We start from the raw sequence: 23,409 nt of genomic DNA, 5'->3' as shown, positions 1-23,409 counted from the left end.
GGGCACAGAGAACCCCAAGGACTCGAGGTTTTTGTGGTGCAGAAGATTCCAGGGGTCAGAGCTCCTGTCCCCGCTGTCCCCGAGGGTGGCACCGGGCTCCTGTCCCCGAGGGTGGCACCGCGCTCCTGTCCCCGAGGGTGGCACCGCGCTCCTGTCCCCGCTGTCCCCGAGGGTGGCACCGGGCTCCTGTCCCCGAGGGTGGCACCGAGCTCCTGTGCCCGCTGTCCCCGGGGGTGGCACCGGGCCCGCTGTCCCGGCAGGTGGTGCTGCCGGCGCCGCCAATAAAGTCGGGAGAAGAAAAGCGGCCAAACGTGAGCGGGATGGGGCGGCGGGAGCGGGGAGGGAGCGGGTAAGGAGCGGCAGGGACCGGGCAGGGAACGGCAGGGACCGGGCAGGGACCGGGCCGGGAGCGGCAGGGACCGGGCAGGGAACGGCAGGGAACGGGCAGGGACAGGGCAGGGACCGGGCCGGGAGCGGCAGGGACCGGGCAGGGAGCGGCAGGAGCGGGTAACGAGGAGCTCGGGCCGCCCGGGACGCGCTGCCCGCGGGGGGAAACGCTTCGTGCGGGGGGAGGAAAGGCTCGGAGAGGCACCGGCTCCATCCAGCCGCTCCCTCCGGGCTGGAAGGGAACGAGGGAGCCGGGGAGCAGCGGGCGGAGAAGCGGCGGGGCACAGCCGGAGCGCCCCGGGGCCGATCCCGGTGCCACTCCCGGGGCCGCTCCGGTGCCACTCCCGGTGCTGGTGCCGATCCCGGTGCCACTCCCGGTGCTGGTACCGATCCCGGTGCCGCTCCCGGAGCCTCTCCCGGTGCCGGAGCCGCTCCCGGTGCCGGTGCCGATCCCGGTGCCACTCCCGGGGCCGCTCCCGGAGCCTCTCCCGGTGCTGGTGCCACTCCCGGGGCCACTCCCGGTGCTGGTACCGATCGCGGTACCGATCGCGGTGCCGCTCCCGGAGCCTCTCCCGGTGCCGGAGCCGCTCCCGGTGCCGCTCCCGGAGCCGCGGAGCAGCAGCAGCAGCAGCAACGCTTCAAAGTGAAATTCCGGAGGAAATTTAAAGAGCATCCGGATCCGGAGAAGGACAGAAAGAAAGAGGAAGGGGAGAAGGAGGAGGAGGAGGAGGAGGCGGCGGCGAGGGAGGATCGCGAGCGGCGGAACCGGCGGGGATGGGGTGAGACCGGCGGGCTCCCGTTCCTGCCCTGCTTTTGTTGTCCGCGACCGCTGAGGCGGCGGAGGAACGAATGAAAGGGTTAAATGGCTTTGGGGATTTTTTTTGTTGTTGTTGTTTGTTTGGTTTGGGGTTTTTTTTCGCGTTGAGAGCTGGAAAGTTTCGCCTCGCCTTTTATTTTTGGGGTAGGGAAGCGGGGAATGGCGAGCGGCCGCAACTTCTGTAAAGGACCGCGGCTCCGGGGTCCGAGCGCGCGTGCGGAGCCCAAACTGGGAGCACTGGGGCCGGACTGGTGCCCGCAAACTTCCCCAGGAGTTCAAAATTCAGGATTTCTTTGGCTTTGTGGCTCGGGAAAATGGATCCTGTGGGGAAGGAGCTGCTGGGAGCTCGCGGGGGTTTCAGTTCGCGACCCCCTCGGCTCTTCCCAGGAGCGGAGTTTGCTGCGGGGAGGTGGCGGCGGATTTTGGCAGCGGGATTTTGGGAGCAGGAGCCGAGGCCGGTGCTTGGGTCATGTCCCAGTTCTGGGGCTCGGCCACGCCGCTTTCGGGAGCGGACGCGGGGTTGGGAGTTTCTTGTGCAATGCTGGCAGAGCGTTCCCTCCGAACGTGGGGTTTGGAATAAATGACATTCCTGGGGGCTCCTTTTCCTTTTTATTTTTTTAATTTACCGTTTTCCTTTAAAAAACAATTCCTTTTTCCTTTTTTAAAAAAAATTATTTTTCTGTTTTCCTTTTTAATTTTTTTCTATTTTCCTTTTTAATTTTTTTTCTGTTTTCCTTTTTCATTTTTTCCTGTTTTCCTTTTTAATTTTTTCCTGTTTTTCTTTATAAAATTTTCTGTTTTCCTTGATAAAATCTTCCATTTTCTTTTTTTTTTTTTTAATTTTCTGTTTTCCTCTTTATTCAAAACTCTCCTTTTTTTTTTTTTTTATTTTCTCACCCCCTTTTTTTTTTTTTTTTTTTAAGTTTCCCCTTTTCCTTTTTTTTTTTTTTTTTTTTTTTTTTTTTTTTTTTTTTTTAAATTCATTTTGGGCTGCCTAGAGGAAGCGATGAGGCAGAAGTGAGGGATCAGCAGTGGCAGAAATGTGAGGCTGGCAGAGGACGTGCTGACCCAGGTGAAATCCCAGTGTCCCTCTTTCCCTGCCATCTGCAAAGTCGCTGGAAAAAAACCCCAGGAGAGGTTTAACAAAGCCAGAGCTCGGGATTAGGGGCTCCTCCTGCGCTCTGCTCTCCCTGGGGCTCCTTCCTGGCGTTTCCAGCCCCGTGGGAAATGTTGGGATGCAGCTGGAATTCTCTGGAATTCTCACTGGGGGAGAAACCGTCGCCCAGCCCAAAATTCCTTCATTTCCATTTCACTCCTGAGGTGAAAGGGTGGCCTTGGTGGTCCCACGGGGATACTGAGCAGCAGGATTTCCACGATGCTGGAATTCCAGAAAAAAATTCCTTAAATAACTCTGGAATTCCAGAAAAATTTCATTAAATAACTTTGGAATCCCAGCAGAATTTCCATGACTCTGGAATTCCAGCAGAATTTCCTTAACTCTGAAATTCCAGCAGAATTTCCTTAAATCTGGAATTCTAATAGACTTTCCTTAACTCTGGAATTCCAGCAGAATTTCCTTAACTAACTCTGGAATTCCAGAAAAATTTCATTAAATAACTCTGGAATTCCAGCAGAATTTCCATGACTAACTCTGAAATTCCAGCAGACTTTCCTTAAATAACTCTTGAATTCCAGCAGAACTTCTTTAAATAACTCTGGAATTCCAGCAGAATTTCCTTAAATCTGGAATTCCAGCAGAATTTCTTTAACTAACTCTGGAATTCCAGCAGAATTTCCTTAAATCTGGAATTCCAGGAGCCTTTCCGTGACCCTGGCTACAAAGGAGATTAAAAAGCACGTTCAGGGAGCTGATTGGAGATAAATTATTTTTAAAGCAGGGACTCTCCTTTCTAGACTGCCTGGTAATTGTTCTGGCTGTGATATTCTGCTTTTCCTGGGTGAATCCTCTGTGGCTTCTTCTAAAATCCACGGGATTTAGGTGCTGAAGGGGACAGCTGGAAACAACACCCGCTCCTGGGGGGAGTGGATCGAGTGAAATTGAATTTTAGGGAATTTTAGCTGGGTGAAGTTTTCATCCAGCTGAGCCCTCGGCGGCCGCGTCCTCACATTTCTGCTGGCATTGTAAATTATAAATAAACGCTGTAAATTATAAATCCTGTAAATTTTAAATCCTGTAAATTATAAATGCAGGGAGGTGCTGATGGATTGTCAAACAGAAGCGCGGGGAGGTGCAATTTACTGGCTTCTAATTAGAGCAGGAACGAGTTTGTCCCAAATTAATTCAGCCACTCTTGCCTCTGCCCCACGGGGCCCTGGCCCTGTCCTTGTCACAGAGCCGTGCTCCTGGAGCTCTGGCAAGGACAGGGCGAAAACAGCAGCAAAAAAAAAGGGCAAAAATACTATTTTTGGGGATTTTTTTTTTTCCCTGAGCAGGGATCTGGAAGCGCTCCCGTGTGGAAATGCAGAGAGCTGGAGAAAAGCTGGATCTCCCTTTCTCTAATTCTCGTTTTCTCATTGCTGGACACTTTTTTTTTTTTTTTTGTTGGGAGGTGTAAAGAATTCCTGAGCTTTGCTGGGTTTATCTGGAACTTTTGTGTCCCAGAGCAGGAAAGGGACACCCAGGAGGCTCCGGAATTCCAAGGAAAAGCGATTCCCCCGGGTTTAAGGGCCCCTGTGTGTGTGTGTGACCTTGCTGGTGGCTGTCCCCGAGCTGATCCTTTCTCTGGAGGCAGCTGCTCCTCATTCCTGCCGGGGAATCTCCCGGGAATCGGGGAAGGAGCCGGATCCCATTCCTGGAGCTGCCCCTGCCCGAGGTCACAGCAGGGAGAGAGTGAAGGGCACTGGAAACCTTCCTGGGGGTGGGGAAAATCCATCTTTGACAGAGCCCTAAATCCATCTTTGGAATCCAAACTTTGGCCCCAGAGCCCTAAATCCATCTTCCCAAAGGTGGATTTGGCCCCAAAGCAGTTGTGCAGTTCAGCATCCTGGGGAGGAATTGTGGGATATCCTGGGTTATGGAATATCCTGAGTTATGGAATATCCTGGATTGAATTGTGGAATATCCCAGGTTATGGAATATCCTGGCTTGAATTGTGGGATATCCCAGGTTGTGGGATATCCTGGGATATGGAATATCCTGGGTTGTGGAATATCCTGAGTTATGGAATATCCTGGATTGAATTGTGGGATATCCTGGGTTATGGAATATCCTGGCTTGAATTGTGGGATATCCTGGGATATGGAATATCCTGGGTTGTGGAATATCCTGGGTTGAATTGTGGGATATCCTGGGTTATGGAATATCCTGGATTGAACCATGGAATATCCTGGGTTATGGAATATCCTGGGTTATGGAATATCCTGGGTTATGGAATATCCTGGATGGAAAGGGATCACCAAGTCCCAGCTCCAGGCCCTGCACAGGACAGGGATCATCCTGCACCCCCAGAGCCTCAGCAGGGGCCGGAATTTGGGAGGAGGGAAGGAGCTGGGGCTGACTTTTATCAGCCCCAGACAGACAGACAGACAGACAGGCAGACAGACAGACAGACAGCAGCTCCCGAGGCTGCTCAGGGGAGATAAAAGGGAAGCTGACAGCCAGCCCTGGAGGAGGAGGAGGAGGAGGAGGAGGGGGAGGAAGGGTTGGGCTCCCAGCCCCTCTCTGTGCCCCAGTTCTGCCTCCCGGGCTCTGCCTGAGCCCAGCCCGGGCAGCTGCCGGGGGGTTCGGGGGGTTCGGGGGGGTTTGGGGGGTTCTGGGGGGGTTTTGGGGGGTTCTGGGGGGGGTTTTGGGGGTTTTCCCTCAGGGAGGGGAGGGAGACCCGTGGCATTGAGGACAGCCCGTGTGAGATGTGGCACTGGGTACAGCCCGTGTGGCACCCGTGGCAGGGCTGGCATCGAGGACAGCATGTGTGGCACCCGTGGCATCGGGGACAGTCCGTGTGGCATTTGGCACTGAGGACAGCCCGTGTGGCACCCGTGGCATCGGGGACAGCCCGTGTGGCACCCGTGGCACTGGGTACAGCCCGTGTGGCACCCGTGGCAGGGCTGGCATCGAGGACAGCACGTGTGGCACCCGTGGCACTGGGTACAGCCCGTGTGGCACCCGTGGCAGGGCTGGCACTGGGTACAGCCCGTGTGGCACCCATGGCAGGGCTGGCACTGGGTACAGCCCGTGTGGCACCTGTGGCATTGGGTACAGCCCGTGTGGCATTTAGCACTGGGTACAGCACGTGTGGCACCCGTGGCAGGGCTGGCACTGGGGACAGCTTGTGTGGCACCCGTGGCAGGGCTGGCACTGGGTACAGCTCGTGTGGCACCCGTGGCAGGGCTGGCACTGGGTACAGCTCGTGTGGCACCCGTGGCAGGGCTGGCTCTGGCCCTCGCCAGCCCCTGGCACCTCCTGTGCCCGCTGCTCCCCTCCGGGCCCGGCCCGGGGCTGGTGCTGGCCCTGCTCGGTGCCATCTGTCCCTCCTGGCACAGGGCTGCTGTCCCCTGGCCCCTGGCCGTGTGTCACCGTGTCCCCAGCTCTCCTCGCCCTGCTCGGGCATTGCTGCTCTGCCCAGACCGTGAATGGAGGGCACAGATCAGAGATAACAGATCAGAGATAACAGATCAGAGATAACAAATCACAGATAACAAATAACAAATCACAAATCACAGGTAACAAATCATAGATAACAGATCAGAGATAACTGATCAGAGATAACAAATCACAGATAACAGATCAGAGATAACTGATCAGAAATAACAAATAACAAATCACAAATCACAGGTAACAAATCACAGATCAGAGATAACAGATAAAAAAAATCACAAATCACAGATAATAAATAACAAATCACAGATAACAAATCACAGATTACAAATCACAGATAACAAATAACAAATCAGAGATTACAAATCACAGATAACAAATAACAAATCATGGATCACAGATAAATACCAAATCACAGATAACAAATCACAGATAACAGATCACAGATTACAAATCACAGATAACAAATAACAAATCACGGATCACAGATAAATAAATCACAGATAACAGATCACAGATTACAAACCAGAGATCCCAGATAACAAATCACAGATTACAAATCACAGATAACAAATAACAAATCAGGGATCACAGATAAATACCAAATCACAGGTACCAGATCACAGATAACAAACCAGAGATCCCAGATATCACATTCCAGCTCTGAAGGTGGCAAAGCCCCAGCATTTAACCCTTTCCTGTGGTGGCTGTCCCTTCCCGTGGTGGATATCCACCCGGGACAAGCCATTCTCAAGCTCCCTGGGCCCCGGGATTTTGGATCCTGCCCTTCCCCCTGTGCTGGGAGCGGGCGCTGCTGGCAGGGATCGGACCTGGATCCCTTCCAGCGCCACAGGCAGGCGCTGAACGCGGCCAGATCTTTGTCCTTTCCTTGTTTGCTGTGGTTCTCCTTCATGATCTGCGATGGCCAGCCCCGGGGGGGGGGGGGGGTCTGAGCGCTTTGATTTGTTTGTTTGTTCACACGTTTGTTTATTTATTTACACGTTTGTTTATGCTGCTGGGGGACTGAGGAGTGTCAGCGTTTCAGGGACCCTGCTGGGTTCAGCTCAGGGGACAGGAGGGGGAACAGGACGGGGAACAGGAGGGGGAACAGGAGGGGGAACAGGAGGGGGAACAGGAGCTGGAGTCCCAGAGCTGCCTGGAAAAGCTTGGGGGTGTTTTGGGCAGCTCTGGCTGTCACCTCCTGGGTGTGCCCCAGTCCTGTCCCTCTGCCCTCACCTGCCCGAGGGTCTGCTTGGCCAGAGCTGCCTCAGACTGGAGGTGAAAGTTCTGCCCTGGGAGGGAATGGGGTGGAATTCCCAGAGCAGCTGTGGCTGCCCCTGGATCCCTGGCAGTGCCCAAGGTTGGAGAAGGGAAGTGCCAGAGAAACCCTGGAGCTGTTCCCAGAGCCTAAAGGGGCTCCAGGAGAGCTGGAGAGGGACATGGAGGGACAGGGACACAGGGATGGGGTCTGGATACAGCCCCACGGAGGGACAGGGACACAGGGACAGGATCCTGGAGGGACAGGGACATGGGAATGGGGTCTGGATGGACAGGGACATGGGAATGGGATCCTGGAGGGACAGGGACACAGGGATGGGGTCTGGAGGGACAGGGACATGGGGATGGGGTCTGGATACAGCCCCACGGAGGGACAGGGACACGGGGATGGGATCCTGGAGGGACAGGGACATGGGTATGGGGTCTGGATACAACCCCACAGAGGGACAGGGACGTGGGGACAGAGATCCTGGATGGACAGGGACACAGGGACAGGGATCCTGGAGGGACAGAGACATGGGGACGGGATCTTGGATGGACAGGGACACGGGGACAGGGATCCTGCAGGGACAGGAGCCCAGGAACAGCTGCTGTGCCCAAGGAATGCTCTCCCAGGAGGGTTTTCCATCAGGCAGCAGCATCACGTGGGCATGGCTGGAAGTGCTGGAGCCTCGCAGGCTCCTCCGTGGCCTTCTCCCAGCAGCCAGGGGGATTTGCTCCAGTTGCTCACCCAATTATCTCCCAGGACAGGGGGGGAAATCCTCGTTCAGTGATGAGAAATCACTGCAAACGAGAAGCTCCCTGAATACTGGGGGCAGAGGGAGCCCCTAAAGGTGCCAGGTGGTGTGGGGAATAACAGCTGGACTTTTCCTTCAGCAGGGAATGAATCCCTGTGGAGGCAGCGCTGGGAAGGAGCCCCAGAGCAGCTGAGAGGCCCCTGAGGAGGAGCTGCTGGAGGAGGGGACACCCCAAAAACTGCACGGGCCTGTAGCCTCCTGCCCTGACTAACAAATGTCAACAACTCGGTAAAGTCCTGCCTTTGTCCTTCCCAAAGCCAGCCCAGCATTTGGGGGTTTAGGGGCAGAAATGTCCATTTTTCCCGTGTGGCAGAGCCTGGGAAAGCTGAAATCTTGCTCCAGAACTCCAGGCAGAGAGGGTGTGGGGTGTGCTGTCAGGAGATATCTGAGCCAGGGCTGGCACCTGGGAACAGGCTGGCAGGGGGGAAGGAAATCAAATATTCCCTGCTGAGTTCTGGGGCTGGCTCTGGAAAGCACCAGGTGCACCAGGATTGATGGGACAGGCTGCTCAGGGCAGCTGGGAGCCCCTGGAATGGGCAGGAAACGCCAGGAGCCTGGATTTCGGGGAGCTCCACACAGCAGCATCGTGCCTGTGCCTTGCAGCTGCCAGCGGGGCCAAATTCCATCAGGTTTCCCTGGCTTTGGGTTTAGTCAGAGCCAGAGGAACCCCCGAGCCCTGGAGCAGTTGTGTCATGGAAAACATTCCTAAAACATTCCTTCCTTCCCCTGGAATGCTCGGGGGACATCCCGACCCTGGGGGCTGCAGCCCTGCTCAGCTCAAACATTCCTGGTCCCAAATCCCTGACCTTGGCCCTGCTCAGCTCCTTGGGCATTCCTGGTCCCAAATCCCTGATCCTGAGGGGTTCAGCCCTGCTCAGCTCAAACATTCCTGGTCCCAAATCTCTGACCCTGACCCTGCTCAGCTTGGACATTCCTGGTCCCAAATCTCTGACCTTGGCCCTGCTCAGCTCGGGCATTCCTGGCCCCTTAAAACTTCTTTAACCTTCTGATAATGTTTCTATATTTAAGAGTCAGAGTTCCCACACAATTCCATGTATAAATATAGCTCATTTTTAGTTCATTTTGGAAATTTTAAAGTTTTCATAAAACTTCTTCAGCCTTCTGATAATGTTTCTGTATTTAAGAGTCAGAGTTCCCACACAATTCCGTGTGTAAATACAGTTCATTTATAGTTAATTTTGGAAATTTTAAAGTTTTCATAAAAGTTCTTTAACCTTCTGGTAATGTTTCTATATTTAAGAGTCGGAGTTCCCACACAATTCCATGTATAAATATAGTTAATTTATAGTTCATTTTGGAAGTTTTAAAGTTTTATGAAAACTTCTTTAACCTTCTGGTAATGTTTCTATAATTAAGACTCGGGGTTCCCCCACAATTCCGTGAGTAAATAGAATATTTCCACATTTCTCTGTGGCTGGAGAGGAAGGATGGATTGATCTTTGGAGCAGTGAGGCTGCAGAGGTGGGGATCCCATCCTCCAAGCCACGCTCACCTCTGGAATTCTGTAAACACCAGAGGTGTGGATAAACCCGGCTCTTTTCCTCTTCTGAGCTTCCCGAGCTGCTCCGTGCTCCTTTCGTGCCCAGCCCCTGCTGTTTTGCTGTCCCTGCAGGGAGCAGCCAATCTTCAGCACCAGGGCCCACGTGTTCCAGATCGACCCTGCCACCAAGAGGAACTGGATCCCGGCCAGCAAGCACGCCCTGACCGTCTCCTACTTCTACGATGCCACGCGCAGCGTCTACAGGATCATCAGCGTGGGGGGCACCAAGGTGGGGCACCAAAAAACCCCAGCTGTTCCCCTCAAAAAGCAGCTTTTCCCCAAAAAAAACCCAGCTTTCCCCAAAAAACCCCAGCTGTGCCCATAAAAAAGCAGCTTTTCCCCAAAAAAAACCCAGCTTTCCCCAAAAAACCTCAGCTGTGCCCATAAAAAAGCAGCTTTTCCCCCCCAAAAACCTCAGCTTTCCCCCAAAAACCCAGCTGTTCCCCTCAAAAAGCAGCTTTTCCCCCCAAGAAACCCAGTTGTGCCCATAAAAAAGCAGCTTTTCCTCCAAAAAAAACCCAGCTTTTCCCCTCAAAAAGCAGCTTTTCCCCCAAGAAAACCTCAGCTTTCCCCAAAAAACCCAGCTGTGCCTAAAAAAAGCAGCTTTTCCTCCAAGAAACCTCAGCTGTGCCTAAAAAAAGCAGCTTTTCCCCCCAAAAAAACCCAGCTGTGCCTAAAAAAAGCAGCTTTTCCCCAAAAAACCCCAGCTTTCCCCAAAATACAGCTTTTCCCCCCACAAAAAAGCAGCTTTTCCTACACAAAAGCAGCTGATTCTCTGATTGATTCCCCAGTTCCCTCTTTAATTTCTCCGATTCCCTGATTGATTCCCTGATTGATATTGATTCCCTGTTTGATTCCCTGATCAATCCCCGACTCCCTGATCGATCCCTGACTCCCCGACTGATTCCCTGATCAATCCCTGATCAACCCCTGACTCCCTGATCAATTCCCTGATTGATTCTCTGATAAATTCCCTGTTTGATTCCCTGATCAATCCCTGACCCCCTGATCAATTCCTGATCAATCCCCAACTCCCCGATCGATCCCTGACTCCCCGATTGATTCCCTGACCAATCCCTGACCGATCCCTGACCGATCCCTGATTGATCCCTGCTCCCCTGACTGATCCCTGATCAACCCCTGACCGATCCCTGACGGATCCCTGATTGATCCCTGACCGATCCCTGCTCCCCTGACCGATCCCTTACTGATCCCTGCTTCCCTGACGGATCCCTGACTGATCCCTGCTCCCCTGACCGATCCCTGACCGATCCCTGACCGATCCCTGACCGATCCCTGCTCCCCTGACCGATCCCTGACGGATCCCTGCTTCCCTGATGGATCCCTGATGGATCCCTGATGGATCCCTGACCGATCCCTGCTCCCCTGACCGACCCCTGACTGATCCCTGCTTCCCTGATGGATCCCTGACGGATCCCTGTCTGATCCCTGACGGATCCCTGACCAATCCCGGACGGATCCCTGGTGGATCCCTGATGGATCCCTGACGGATCCCTGCTCCCCTGACGGATCCCTGACCGATCCCTGACTGATCCCTGACCGATCCCTGATGGATCCCTGATGGATCCCTGCTCCCCTGGTGGATCCCTGACGGATCCCTGACGGATCCCTGACCGATCCCTGCTCCCCTGACCGATCCCTGACGGATCCCTGATGGATCCCTGGTGGATCCCTGCTCCCCTGACCGATCCCTGACTGATCCCTGATGGATCCCTGCTCCCCTGGTGGATCCCTGGCGGATCCCTGGCGGATCCCTGACGGATCCCTGCGCCCAGGCCATCATCAACAGCACCATCACCCCCAACATGACCTTCACCAAGACGTCGCAGAAGTTCGGGCAGTGGGCCGACAGCCGGGCCAACACCGTCTACGGGCTGGGCTTCGCCTCGGAGCAGCACCTGAGCCAGGTGAGCCCGGGACACGCCCCAGGGCATCCCCAGGCACGCGCCGAGAGGCCGCTGCCGCCGGCCCGGGATGGAGCCCAAGGTGCAGAAGTGCTGGGGAAAAAAAAAAAAGAGCTCTAAAAGCAGCTTTGAGGTGGCGATTGCAGCTTCAGGACTAAAGTCGCGTTTGCAGCTTCGGCTTGCAGGAGTGGTTTGGGCACCACAAATGGAGCTGGGGCTGCAGGCCCTGCTTCTGCCCCCAGCCACGGCCTGAGAGCCAAATTCACACTGAGACCCCTGAATTTTCCTGTTGGAGAGGAATTAAAATCCATTTTAAATGAAGCTGTGTGAACCCACAGCCCAGAGTGCCAAATTCAAACTGAAATCCCTGAATTTTCCTGTTGGAGAGGAATTAAAATCCATTTTAAATGAAGCTGTGTGAACTCACAGCCCAGAGTGCCAAATTCAAACTGAAATTCCTGAATTTTCCTGTTGGAGAGGAATTAAAAAATATTTTAAATGAAGTTGCATGAACCCACGGCCCTGAGTGCCAAATTCAAACTGAAACCCCTGAATTTTCATGTTGGAGAGGAATTAAAAAATATTTTAAATGAAGTTGTGTGAACCCACAGCCCAGAGCGCCAAATTCAAACTGAAATCCCTGAATTTTCCTGTTGGAGAGGAATTAAAATCCATTTTAAATGAAGCTGCATGAACCCTCAGCCTTGAGTGCCAAATTCAAACTGAAATTCCTGAATTTTCCTGTTGGAGAGGAATTAAAAAATATTTTAAATGAAGTTGCATGAACCCACGGCCCTGAGTGCCAAATTCAAAGTGAAACCCCTGAATTTTCCTGCTGGAGAGGAATTAAAAAGCGTTTGAAATGAAGCTGCAGACAGAGCATCAGCTCTGCTGCTCCCACAGCCCCGCAGTGACTTTTTTTCCCTTCCCCTCCAGTTTGCAGAGAAATTCCAGGAAGTGAAGGAAGCAGCTCGCTTGGCCAGGGAGAAATCCCAGGATAAAACCGAGCTCACCAACCCTGCCCTGAGCATCACATCCCACCAGGTAATGCTTGGCACAAAAAAGGTGAGGAAAAGGGGAAAAAAAAAACGCTCCCTGCGGTGCTCTGGTGACACCAGCGGCCCCGAGGTCACATCAAATTCATTAATTGGTTCGTTAGTGCTTAAGTGGGAAGGTTCACCCTCTTTGCCAAACCCATTTCATATCTCACAGCCCCACCAGGGGTGTGGGCCTTCCCCTCCTGCTTGGAAGTTTTTTTCTTGCTGTTGTTTGCTTGCTCGTTTTTTTTTTGTTTTTTTTTTTTTTGTTTTTGTTTTTTTTTTTTTTTTTTTGTTTGTTTTTTTTTTTGTTTTGTTTTGTTTTGTTTTGTTTTTTTGTAATTTCAAATATTTTTTATTTATTTTCCCCCCTTCCCCTTCTGAGGCTGCAGGTAAAACTGAGCCTGTTCCCATTCCAGCTGCTCCTCTGCCAGTGGGACACGCAGGGCCCTGCTGGGAGGATTTGAGGAATTCTGAAGGAGTTAGAGGCGAGGCCTTTGAGTTGCTTTAGATGATGCAATTTATTTTTCTTATCTTTTATTTTTCATTATCTTTTTTTTTATCTTTAGATGATGCAATTTATTTTTCTTATCTTTTCTTTTTCTTTTTCTTTTTCTTTCTTTTATCTTTAGATGATGCAATTCATTTTTCTTATCTTCTGCATAGCTCAGCTCATGTCTTCACCCACAGCTCAGAGGGTCACAAGAGCCCCAGAGTCACAAGATCTTTTCAGGATTTATTAACCAATAAAACACTGCTAACAAAAATATTTATGTTTTTGATCCAATCCTTAAATATTTCATTTTATAGACTCACACTACAGTGCAAGCTTTCTTAGCTAACCACGTTAGCACAAACTTAAGAGTGCTGTGCTCTAAAACTCTCAGCTTCCCTCTGCTTAGCTTAACGTGCCTCTGCTTTAAATGATAAACCCACATTTCTCTGCTTTAAATTAGAAATCCACATTTCTCTGCTTTAAATGATAAACCCACATTTCTCTGCTTTAAATTAGAAATCCACATTTCTCTGCTTTAAATGAAAAATCCACATTTCTCTGCTTTAAATGACAAATCCACATTTCTCTGCTTTAAATGAAAAATCCACATTTCTCTGCTTCAAATTATAAATCCTCCCTTCTGGCACTTAAATTTAGAAGCCTTTTCCAAAGTCTCGGACCAAAGCCTGTGTTGAATTCCGAGCTTTGGCCTAGAAGCCCGAAGTCCTGGGCACTGAGGCACCGCAGATTCTGGGGGTGACGGGGACAGGGGACCCCCTGTGCCACCCGGCCCCCCCAGCTGGAGGTGACCACCCCTCTCCTTCACCCCCAGGTTCTGCCCAGCCCCATCATCAGCTCCAACGGGCCGGGGGAGGATAAACTGTTCCGCAGCCAGAGCGCTGATGTGGAGATAACCACGGAGAAGGAGAGGCTGAAGAAGATGCTCTCCGAGGGGTGAGGCTGCTCCGACCCCCCCCCCCCCCAAAACTCTCCCCTCTGGCAGGATTTGGTGACACGGCTTTGTCATCCCGAATAATTCTGACCCCTTCTGCCCTTTTAATTCTCCCGAGTGCCCGCTGCTCAGAGCCTCCACGGGATTCACTCCCCTTTTCCCCAGCTGGAAGTGATTCCGGCTTGGAAATTTGCTCACGTTTGTGATGCCAGGAGATGTTCACACTTCTCCAGCTGGCCCCAGGGCTGTTTGTGTTAATTCCCCAGGCGATTCCAGCCAAGTCCCTGCTGCTTCCTCTCTTTGTCTCTTCAAAAGGCTTTGGGGCTGGATTCTGCCCCATGGCTCCTGTCAGGCTCCCGGCTGAACACTCGGGAGTATTTTTAAATCAAAAGCAGAGAGTCCTTTGCTGCCTTCTGCCGAGCCTGGGCTTTCTTCAAAGCAAACTCTGCTCTAATGTGGATTTTGGAAACGGATTCACAATCCCACACTGCAGAGCCCCTTTAGGGTACCCGGATCTCCCCCACCCCATTAACCCCATCCCTCCCTCAGGATTCCCTCGGGATTCCCAATACCCATCCCTCAGGATTCCCAAACATCCATCCCTCAGGATTCCCTCAGGATTCCCTCAGGATTCCCTCAGGATCCCCTCAGGATTCCCTCAGGATTCCCAGCATCCATTCCTCAGGATTTCCTCAGGATCCCCTCAGGATTCCCTCAGGATTCCCTCAGGATTCCCAGCATCCATTCCTCAGGATTCCCTCAGGATTCCATCAGGATTCCCAGCATCCATTCCTCAGGATTCCCTCAGGATTCCCAGCATCCATTCCTCAGGATTCCCTCAGGATCCCCTCAGGATTCCCTCAGGATTCCCTCAGGATTCCCTCAGGATCCCCTCAGGATCCCCTCAGGATTTCCTCAGGATTCCCTCAGGATTCCCTCAGGATCCCCTCAGGATTCCCTCAGGATCCCCTCAGGATTCCCTCAGCTTTGTGGTTTGCGCAGCTTCAGGCCCGACAGCCCAACGTCACCCCGGGATAAAGCGCACGGGGGGGCACTGAGAACCAGGGGAAGAGTTAAAACTGGGGAAGCCGAGGAGAAAAAAAAAAAAACCCTGGGGACAGGACGGGGAGAAGCCTGCAGCCCTCTCCTGAGCCTGCCCTGCCCTGTCCCCAGCTCGGTGAGCGAGGTGCAGTGGGAGGCCGAGTTCTTCAGCCTCCAGGACAACAACAACAAGCTGGTGGCCGCCCTGCACGAGGCCAACGCCAGCGTGGAGCAGTGGAAGAAGCAGCTGGCGGCGTACCAGGAGGAGACGGAGTCGCTGCGCCAGCGGGTGAGCTCGGCAGTGTCGGGAAAATCCACCCACAAACACCAGAGCGGCCTGTCCAAACGGGAGGCAGGAGCGCCTCTGCTTCGCTCGAGTAAAGGAGAGCCCACGGGGCACTGCCCTGGGGTCTCTCCAGTTTTTGGAGGATGCAGCCTCCTCTTTCATCCCGATTTCCCTTCTCTCTTTCCTCACTGGCTGAGGGACTTGAGAGGTTCAGACTTCCCAGAACGCCTGATGCCAAAGATTCCCCTCTAATGTATAACTCTCCCCTTTTAATTATTAATTCTTATAGACTTTAGGGTTTTCCCCCATTGTTTCTTTCATCTTTCTATATCCAATTTCATTTATCAGCCAACCTGCAGTTTGTTTGTAAAAGCAAATTATCTTTTTACCATTCACCAATCAGTGGAATTGATTTCCCTTCTCTCTTTCCTCACTGGGTGAGGGACTTGAGAGGTTCAGACTTCCCAGAACGCCTGATTACCAAAGATTCCCCTCTAATGTATAACTCTCCCCTTTTAATTCTTAATTCTTATAGACTTCAGGGTTTTCCCCCATTGTTTCTTTCATCTTTCAATACCCAATTTCATTTATCAGCCAACCTGCAGTTTGTTTGTAAAAGCAAATTATCTTTTTACCATTCACCAATCAGTGGAATTGATTTCCCTTCTCTTTCCTCACTGGGTGAGGGACTTGAGAGGTTCAGACTTCCCAGGATGCCTGATTACCAAAGATTCCCCTCTAATGTATAACCCTCCCCTTTTTATTCTTAATTCTTATGGACTTCAGGGTTTTCCCCCATTGTTTCTTTCATCTTTCTATACCCAATTTCATTTATCAGCCAACCTGCAGTTTGTTTGTAAAAGCAAATTATCTTTTTTTTCTATTCACCAGTCAGAGGAATTGCTTCTTTTATCCCTCTGGTTTTACCCACCAGCAGACCCAGAGCTTGTTTGTAAAGACAAATCCCTCGTTCCTCTCAGGAGGAAACCACGGCCCTGCTGCTGCCCTTGGCCCCTTTTCCCACCAAACCCAGCAGATCCAGGGAGCTGGGAAATGGTGTCAGGAAATGAGGCCGTGGGACTGGGGAGCTCCCCAGGAAAGCAAAGTGCGGACTCACAGGATTTCAGCTTCCCTTGGGGCTCTTCTGGAAGGAATTCCCAGCTTCCAGCAAGACCGAGGCCAGTTTGGCCCAGTTTGGCCCAGTTTGGCCCAGTCTGGGCTGGCAGGAGGGGTGGGGATGGCTCTGGCTGCTGCTGCGAGCTCGGATCCGAGCTGCTACATGGTGAGAGCAGCACAAAGGAGCCCTTGTTCCCGGGGAATAAGGGGATCTCTGACCTCCAGAGGGGCTGGGGGGTCACAGCCCAGCTCTGGGGTCTGGGCAGGGGTCACACGGTGGCTTTGCTGCGAGGGCAGAGCCCTGGGGAGCTGGGGAAGGTTTTGGGAGGGCTGGGGAAGGTTTGGGGGAGCTGGGGAAGGTTTGGGGAGAGCTGGGGAAGGTTTGGGGAGGGCTGGGGAAGGTTTGGGGAGAGCTGGGGAAGGTTTGGGGAGGGCTGGGGAAGGTTTTGGGAGAGCTGGGTCTGGCTGGGGGAGGTTTTGGGAGAGCTGGGGAAGGTTTTGGGAGAGCTGGGGAAGGTTTGGGGAGAGCTGGGGAAGGTTTTGGGAGAGCTGGGGAAGGTTTGGGGAGAGCTGCGGGTGGCTGAGAAACGTTTTGGGAGAACTGAGGGTGGCTGGGAGAAGTTTTAGGAGAGCTGGGAAAGGTTTTGGGAGAGCTGGGGTTGGCTAGGAGAGGTTTTGGGCGAGCTGGGGAAGGTTTGGGAAGAGCTGGGGAAGGTTTTAGGACAGCTGGGTCTGGCTGGGGGAGGTTTTGGGGGAGCTGGGAAAGGTTTTGGGAGAGCTGGGGAAGGTTTTGGGGGAGCTGGGTCTGGCTGGGAGAGGCCTCAGCAGCCCTGGGGAAGGAGGCACGGAGCCATTTCCACTTGGAGAGAGCTCATTTGAGAGCCAGCAGGGATTTAGAGCAATTAACAGCTGTTTGCACTGATGGCTGTCTGTGGTGTGCTGCAAACACCCCTCCCTCAGGATTCCCTGAGGATTCCCTGAGGATTCCTCAGGATTCCCTCAGGATTCCCTCAGGATTCCCTCAGGATTCCTCAGGATTCCCAACATCCATCCCTCAGGATCCCCTCAGGATTCCCTCAGGATTCCCCTCAGGATTCCCAATATCCCTCCCTCAGGATTCCTCAGGATTTCCCCAGGATTCCCAAACATCCCTCCCTCAGGATTTCCTCAGGATTTCCTCAGGATTCCCCTCAGGATTCCCTCAGGATTCCCTCAGGATTCCCCTCAGGATTTCCTCAGGATTCCCCTCAAGATTCCCAACATCCCTCCCTCAGGATTCCTCAGGATTCCCTCAGGATTCCCCTCAGGATTCCCAACATCCCTCCCTCAGGATTCCCTCAGGATTCCCTGGGCCTTGGCAGGCTCACAGGAGGACCTGTAACTCAGTGAAAAATCCCAATTCTTGTCCCTAAACTGGAGCATTTTGGTGGATCCTGGCCAGCGCCCCGATCCTGGCAGCTCCAGGGGCAGGATCCCACTCCTGGGAAGAGCAGGATCCCTGTCTGGGAGAGCTCCTCGTCCCTGGAGCTGTTCGCAGAGCTCCGAGCAGCCCCAGCAAAAATGGATTCCTTTTAAAAATGAATCCTCCTCATGAATAATCCAAGGCAGCGAGCTGAATTTTCCAGGGCTGGGGAGTTGGGCAAGCCCTTCCAGCTCAGCTGCTGAGCTGCAGCAGCTCCAGAGGTTTTTTTTTTGGAGATCTCTGCCCAGAGGTGCAAATGGAGCTGGATTTTCGGGCTGGGGGCTCAGGTGCTTGCTGTGCTGGAGCGCAGAACTCCCAGAAAAAGCCCAGACAGAGCCTCTAAAGTGGTTTTTTGTTTTTTTTTTTGGAGCCACAAAGTGTTTCTGGGCGTGATCCAGACAAAAGGAATTGTTTTCCTTCCAAGCCCCACGGGGAGCTGCTGTGAAGCCAGGTGGGTTCCCAAAATTCCTGCAGGAAATCCCTGCAGCTCTCAGAGCCTCCCCTTGCAGGTGGCAGAGCTGGAGGCGCAGGGGGCTCACGAGTCCTGCAGCGAGAACAACAAGGAGGAGCTGAGCCAGACCCTGGAGGAGCTGGAGCTGCTGCTCAAGGCTAAAGACGAGGTGAGGCTGCAGCGTGCACGGAGCTGAGAAATGCAAAAGCCAAAATGTTAAGGCACCAAAACGGCGGCAGGGTTTGAAAAACACAGAAACTGGGATCTCAAGGCGCCGACAGCAGTGCAGGATTTGAAAAATAGAAATATTGAAATCTTAAGGCATCAATAGGACAGGATTTGGAAAATAGAAATATTGAAATCTTAAGGCATCAATAGGACAGGATTTGAAAAATAGAAATATTGAAATCTTAAGGCACCAACAACACAGGATTTGAAAAATAGAAATATTAAATCTTAAGGCACCAACAACACAGGATTTGAAAAATAGAAATATTAAATCTTAAGGTACCAACAACACAGGATTTGAAAAATAGGAATATTGAAATCTTAAGGCATCAACAGCAGTGCAGGATTTGAAAAATAAAAATATTGAAATCTTAAGGTACCAGCAGCAGGACAGGATTTAAAAAATAGAAATATTAAATCTTAAGGCACCAACAACACAGGATTTGAAAAATAGGAATATTGAAATCTTAAGGTACCAACAACACAGGATTTGAAAAATAGAAATATTGAAATCTGAAGGCACCACCAGCAGGACGGGATATGAAAGGTAGAAAAGCTGGAATGTTAAGGCACCAGCAGCAGGATTTGAAAACCACAGCTGTGGAGCCTGAAGGCCTCTCCCTGTGCCCAGGAGATCCAGATGCTGAAGAGCCAGAGGTGCGGCCGCTGGGAGGCCGAGGGGGAGCGCGAGGAGACGCTGCAGAAGCTGCAGGTAAAGGTGGCACCTCTGGCACACCCCGCTGCTCCTCGGGGCCTCGGGCACTGCAGGGAGCTGCCACCCCTCCAGGGCCAATCCCACCAGGCTGGGGAGGAATCAGAGCCAATCCCACCACCCTGGGGAGGATCCAGGGCCAATCCCACCACCCTGGGGAGGATCCAGAGCCAATCCCACCAGGCTGGGGAGGAATCAGAGCCAATCCCACCAGGCTGGGGAGGATCCAGGGCCAATCCCACCACCCTGGGGACGATCCAGAGCCAATCCCACCAGGCTGGGGAGGATCCAGAGGAGCTCCAGGGCCAATCCCACCAGGCTGGGGAGGATCCAGGGCCAATCCCACCACCCTGGGGAGGATCCAGAGCAGCTCCAGAGCCAATCCCACCAGGCTGGGGAGGATCCAGAGCCAATCCCACCAGGCTGGAGAGGATCCAGAGCCAATCCCACCAGGCTGGAGAGGATCCAGAGGAGCTCCAGGGCCAATCCCACCAGGCTGGGGAGGATCCAGAGCAGCTCCAGGGCCAATCCCACCAGGCTGGGGAGGATCCAGAGCCAATCCCACCAGGCTGGGGAGGATCCAGAGCAGCTCCAGGGCCAATCCCACCAGGCTGGGTCAATCCCTGTGGGCACAGCTGCACTGCCACCCCCCTCACCCCGCGGGCAGGGCCGAGGGCTGGGGACAGAGCTCACCCACGGTGACTCAGGCCAGGGACACGGCTCCGGGAAGGAGCCCTGGGGACGCGGGGTGGCCCTGGGGTGGCCCCGGGGTGGCAGCCGGGGGTGAGGGGCTCTGAGCAGCCCGGCTGTGCCCACAGGAGCTGGAGGCCCGGAACGCAGAGCTGGAGCGGCGCCTGCAGCTGGCAGAGCAGAGCCTGGCAGAGAGCCTGGCCGAGAGGGAGAAGATGCACCACGAGGTCACCAAGGTGGCCGAGGTCATGGATGTGAAGGTCTTCGAGCTCAGCGAGCTCCGGCAGGGCCTGGCCAAGCTGGTGGAGAGCAACTGAGCAGCAGCAGAGCCCCCTCGGAGCGGGGGCAGCCTCGGCTGGGGCCGGGCACCGCCGAGAGCTCCTGTGGGCACCGAGAGCTCCTGTGGGCACTGAGAGCTTCTGTGGGCACTGAGAGCTCCTGTGGGCACCACTGAGAGCTTCTGTGGGCACCGAGAGCTCCCATGGGCACCACCCAGAGCTTCTGTGGGCACCACCGAGAGTTCCTGTGGGCACTGAGAGCTTCTGTGGGCACCGAGAGCTCCTGTGGGCACCGAGAGCTCCTGTGGGCACCACCAAGAGCTCCCCTGGGCACCGAGAGCTCCTGTGGGCATTGAGAGCTCCTGTGGACACCACCCAGAGCTCCCCTGGGCACCGAGAGCTCCTGTGGGCACCGAGAGCTCCCCTGGGCACCGAGAGCTCCTGTGGGCACCGAGAGCTCCCATGGGCACCACCCAGAGCTCCCGTGGGCACCACCCAGAGCTCCCCTGGGCACCAAGAGCTCCTGTGGGCACTGAGAGCTCCCGTGGGCACCACCCAGAGCTCCCGTGGGCACCACCCAGAGCTCCTGTGGGCACCGAGAGCTCCTGTGGGCACCCAGAGCTCCTGTGGGCATTGAGAGCTCCCCTGGGCACCACCCAGAGCTCCTGTGGGCACCGAGAGCTCCTGTGGGCACCCAGAGCTCCTGTGGGCATTGAGAGCTCCCCTGGGCACCACCCAGAGCTCCCGTGGGCACCACCCAGAGCTCCTGTGGGCACCGAGAGCTCCTGTGGGCACCAGCAGCAGCTGCCTGGACAGAGTGGACACCAGACCGGCCACTCGCTGCCCAGAGAGCCCCCAGAGCAGGGCACAGAGGAGTTGAGCTGCTGAACCCTCTCCAGGGAGCACCTGAACCCCTGAACCTTCTCCATGGAGCACCTGAGCTCCCAAATCCTCTCCAGGGAGAACCTGAGCTCCCAAATCTTCTCCAGAGAGCACGTGAACCCCCAAATCCTCTCCTTGGGGCACCCGAAGCCCCAAACCCTCTCCTTGGAGCACTTGAACACCTGAACCCTCTCCAGGGAGCACCTGAAGCCCCAAATCCTCTCCAAGGAGCACCTGATGTCCTCAAATCCTCTCCAAGGAGCACTTGAACACCTGAACCCTCTCCAGGGAGCACCTGAAGCCCCAAATCCTCTCCAGGGAGCACCTGACGTCCTCAAATCTTCTCCAGGGAGAACCTGAACCCCTGAACCCTCTCCAGGGAGCACCTGAACCCCTGATTCTTCTCAATGGAGCACCTGAACCCCCAAATCTTCTCAATGGAGCACCTGATCTCCCAAACCCTCTCCAGGGAGCACCTGAACCCCCAAATCCTCTCCTTGGGGCACCCGAAGCCCCAGCCAGGCCTGCCCTGCCCTGCCCTGCCCTGCCCTGCCCTGCCCTGCCCTGCCCTGCCCTGGCCGTGCCACCCCCGGTGCCACACTCTCACTGTGCCCCCGAGGTTTTTACATTTTCTACGGGGAAGGGGCCGAGCCTCGCCGGGGGATTTTTTTTTTTGATTTGTTTTTCTGTAGCTTTTTGGTTTTTTTTTTTTTTTAGGAAACCACTTGGCCTTTTGCAGATCAGCTGGGGAGGAAGGAGGAGTTCCTCCTCTTCCTCTTCCCCAGCCCTGGGTGCTCCCAGCAGGATGCAGACCCTGGAGCATCCCAGGGGAGCCGAGGTGGAGCTGCCCGTGTGCTTCCCCCGCAGGAAAAGCTGAATTTTCCCGGCCGGGATGAGCCGAGCAGGGCGGGATCGGGCGGCTGCTGCAAACTGGGCTGGGCACGGTGAATTTGGCAACTGGGACATCCCTCAGGGCCACCGAGCTGCTGGGCCGGCCTCGGGGGGGCTGAGGTTAATTGCAATTAAATGGAGCAAATCGCAGCCGCTCTTGGGTTTGGGTTTTTTTTTGTTTGTTTTTTTTTTTTTGTGGGTTTTTTTTGGGTTTTTGGGGGGTTTTTTTGGCTTCTTTTTTTGGTCCCTTTTATATCGGGAGGTGCCCCTGGGGTTTGTCCTGACGGGGACAGGTCCCAGCTGCATTCAAGGAGAGCAGGAGGAGTTGGGGACACGCTGGGACAGGTGGCCTGAGGGGCCTGGGGGGAGAGTGGGAGTTACCCCAGAAATTTGGGATTAATCTCAGAAGTCTGGGAGTTACCTCAGAAGTTTGGGAGTGGGAGTAATCCCAGAAATTTGGGAGTTATACCAGAAATTTGGGAGTTATACCAGAAATTTGGGATTAATCCCAGAAATCTGGGAGTAATCCCAAAAGTTTGAGAGTTACCCCAGAAGTTTGGGAGTGCCCCAGAAATCTGGGAGTTATTCCAGAAATTTGGGATTAATCTCAGAAGTTCGGGAGTTACCTCAGAAGTTTGGGAATTATCCCAGATGTTGTCCAGCCTTTGGAATTGAGCAAGGCCTGAGGGAGGCCCTGAACAGCTGGAATTGTGTCCTCAGAGCAGCATCCATGGATTTGGGGGTGCTTTGGGGTTTTTTTTGTCCTTTTTGCCACCCTGAAACCAGTGTTCATGGATTTGGGAGTGCTTTGGGTTTTGGTTTTTTTGGGTTTTTTGGGGTTTTTTTGGGTTTTTTTTTTTTTTTTTTGTCCTTTTTGCCGCCGTCTTTTTTCCCCAAACCTCTTCTCCTCCAGGTTTGGGGTTTTTCCCAAACCTCTTCTCCTCTGGGTTTGGGTTTTTTTTTTTTTTCCCTTTTCCCCTTTTCCCCCTTACTTTTTACTTTATTTCAATTTCTGCTGCATGAAGTGTTCTCACAACTGCCCGGGGCTGGAGCTGCTGTGGTAACTTTTTGTTCCAGGGAATTTAAGAGTGGAAGGAAGGAAATGGGGGGGGGCAGATTTTTTTTTGGGGGGGGGGGATTTGTTTCCCAGCCCATGCCACTGCTGGGTATTTCCCCCCTCCAGCAGCCCCTTGAAATAGAGATCAGCTCCCAGCAAGGTGTGTTTGCTTTGCAAATCTGTCACTGGGCTGGAAGCAGGAGGGTGGGATTTAGGGAAAAAAAAAAAAAAATAAATAAAAGCTGGGAAAAAGCTGAGGTGGAGCTGGGGATGGATCCTTAAATTCCAGCCTCGCCTCTCTCCCTGCTCTGGGGCAGCCACACCTGCCTGAGTCACCTTTCCCAAAGCTGCGAGCTCCTGCTCATCCCAGCAGGATTCCCAGCCAGGGGAACACCCCCAGAGCTCCCCCAGCTCCAGGGAATTCCGTGCTGGAGGCGCCAGGACCTGCTCAGCTGCACAAAATCTGCTTTTCCTGCCAGTTCCTCCTGAGTTTGGTACCCCCAGAGCAGC

The 23,409-nt window shown here is 53.7% G+C and overlaps 1 protein-coding gene across 3 annotated transcripts; it reads left to right on the top strand.

Moving 5' to 3' along the window:
• The first annotated feature begins 947 nt into the window (after positions 1-947).
• HOMER3 (homer scaffold protein 3) lies at positions 948-21,993 on the top strand. 3 transcript variants are annotated; one of them, XM_053999477.1, is made up of 11 exons: positions 948-1,166; positions 7,914-8,062; positions 9,468-9,624; positions 11,192-11,323; positions 12,257-12,364; positions 13,686-13,807; positions 14,979-15,135; positions 18,220-18,330; positions 19,021-19,101; positions 19,920-20,856; positions 20,898-20,968. In XM_053999477.1, the coding sequence occupies exons 2-10, from the start codon at positions 8,049-8,051 to the stop codon at positions 20,106-20,108; spliced, it is 1,071 nt and encodes a 356-aa protein (XP_053855452.1). In that variant the 5' UTR covers positions 948-1,166; positions 7,914-8,048; the 3' UTR covers positions 20,109-20,856; positions 20,898-20,968. The 3 variants fall into 3 exon arrangements, with proteins under 3 accessions (XP_053855452.1, XP_053855451.1, XP_053855450.1); XM_053999476.1 differs by lacking the exons at positions 19,920-20,856; positions 20,898-20,968 and adding an exon at positions 21,669-21,993 and having other exon boundaries at positions 7,917-8,062; XM_053999475.1 differs by lacking the exons at positions 19,920-20,856; positions 20,898-20,968 and adding an exon at positions 21,669-21,993.
• The last annotated feature ends 1,416 nt before the right edge of the window (positions 21,994-23,409 follow it).

This window comes from Vidua macroura, chromosome 26 (assembly GCF_024509145.1).
Source record: "Vidua macroura isolate BioBank_ID:100142 chromosome 26, ASM2450914v1, whole genome shotgun sequence".
NCBI lineage: Eukaryota > Metazoa > Chordata > Aves > Passeriformes > Viduidae > Vidua > Vidua macroura.
The sequence above is the reverse complement of the archived record's forward strand: the minus strand, read 5'-3'. Positions and strand labels throughout refer to the sequence as shown.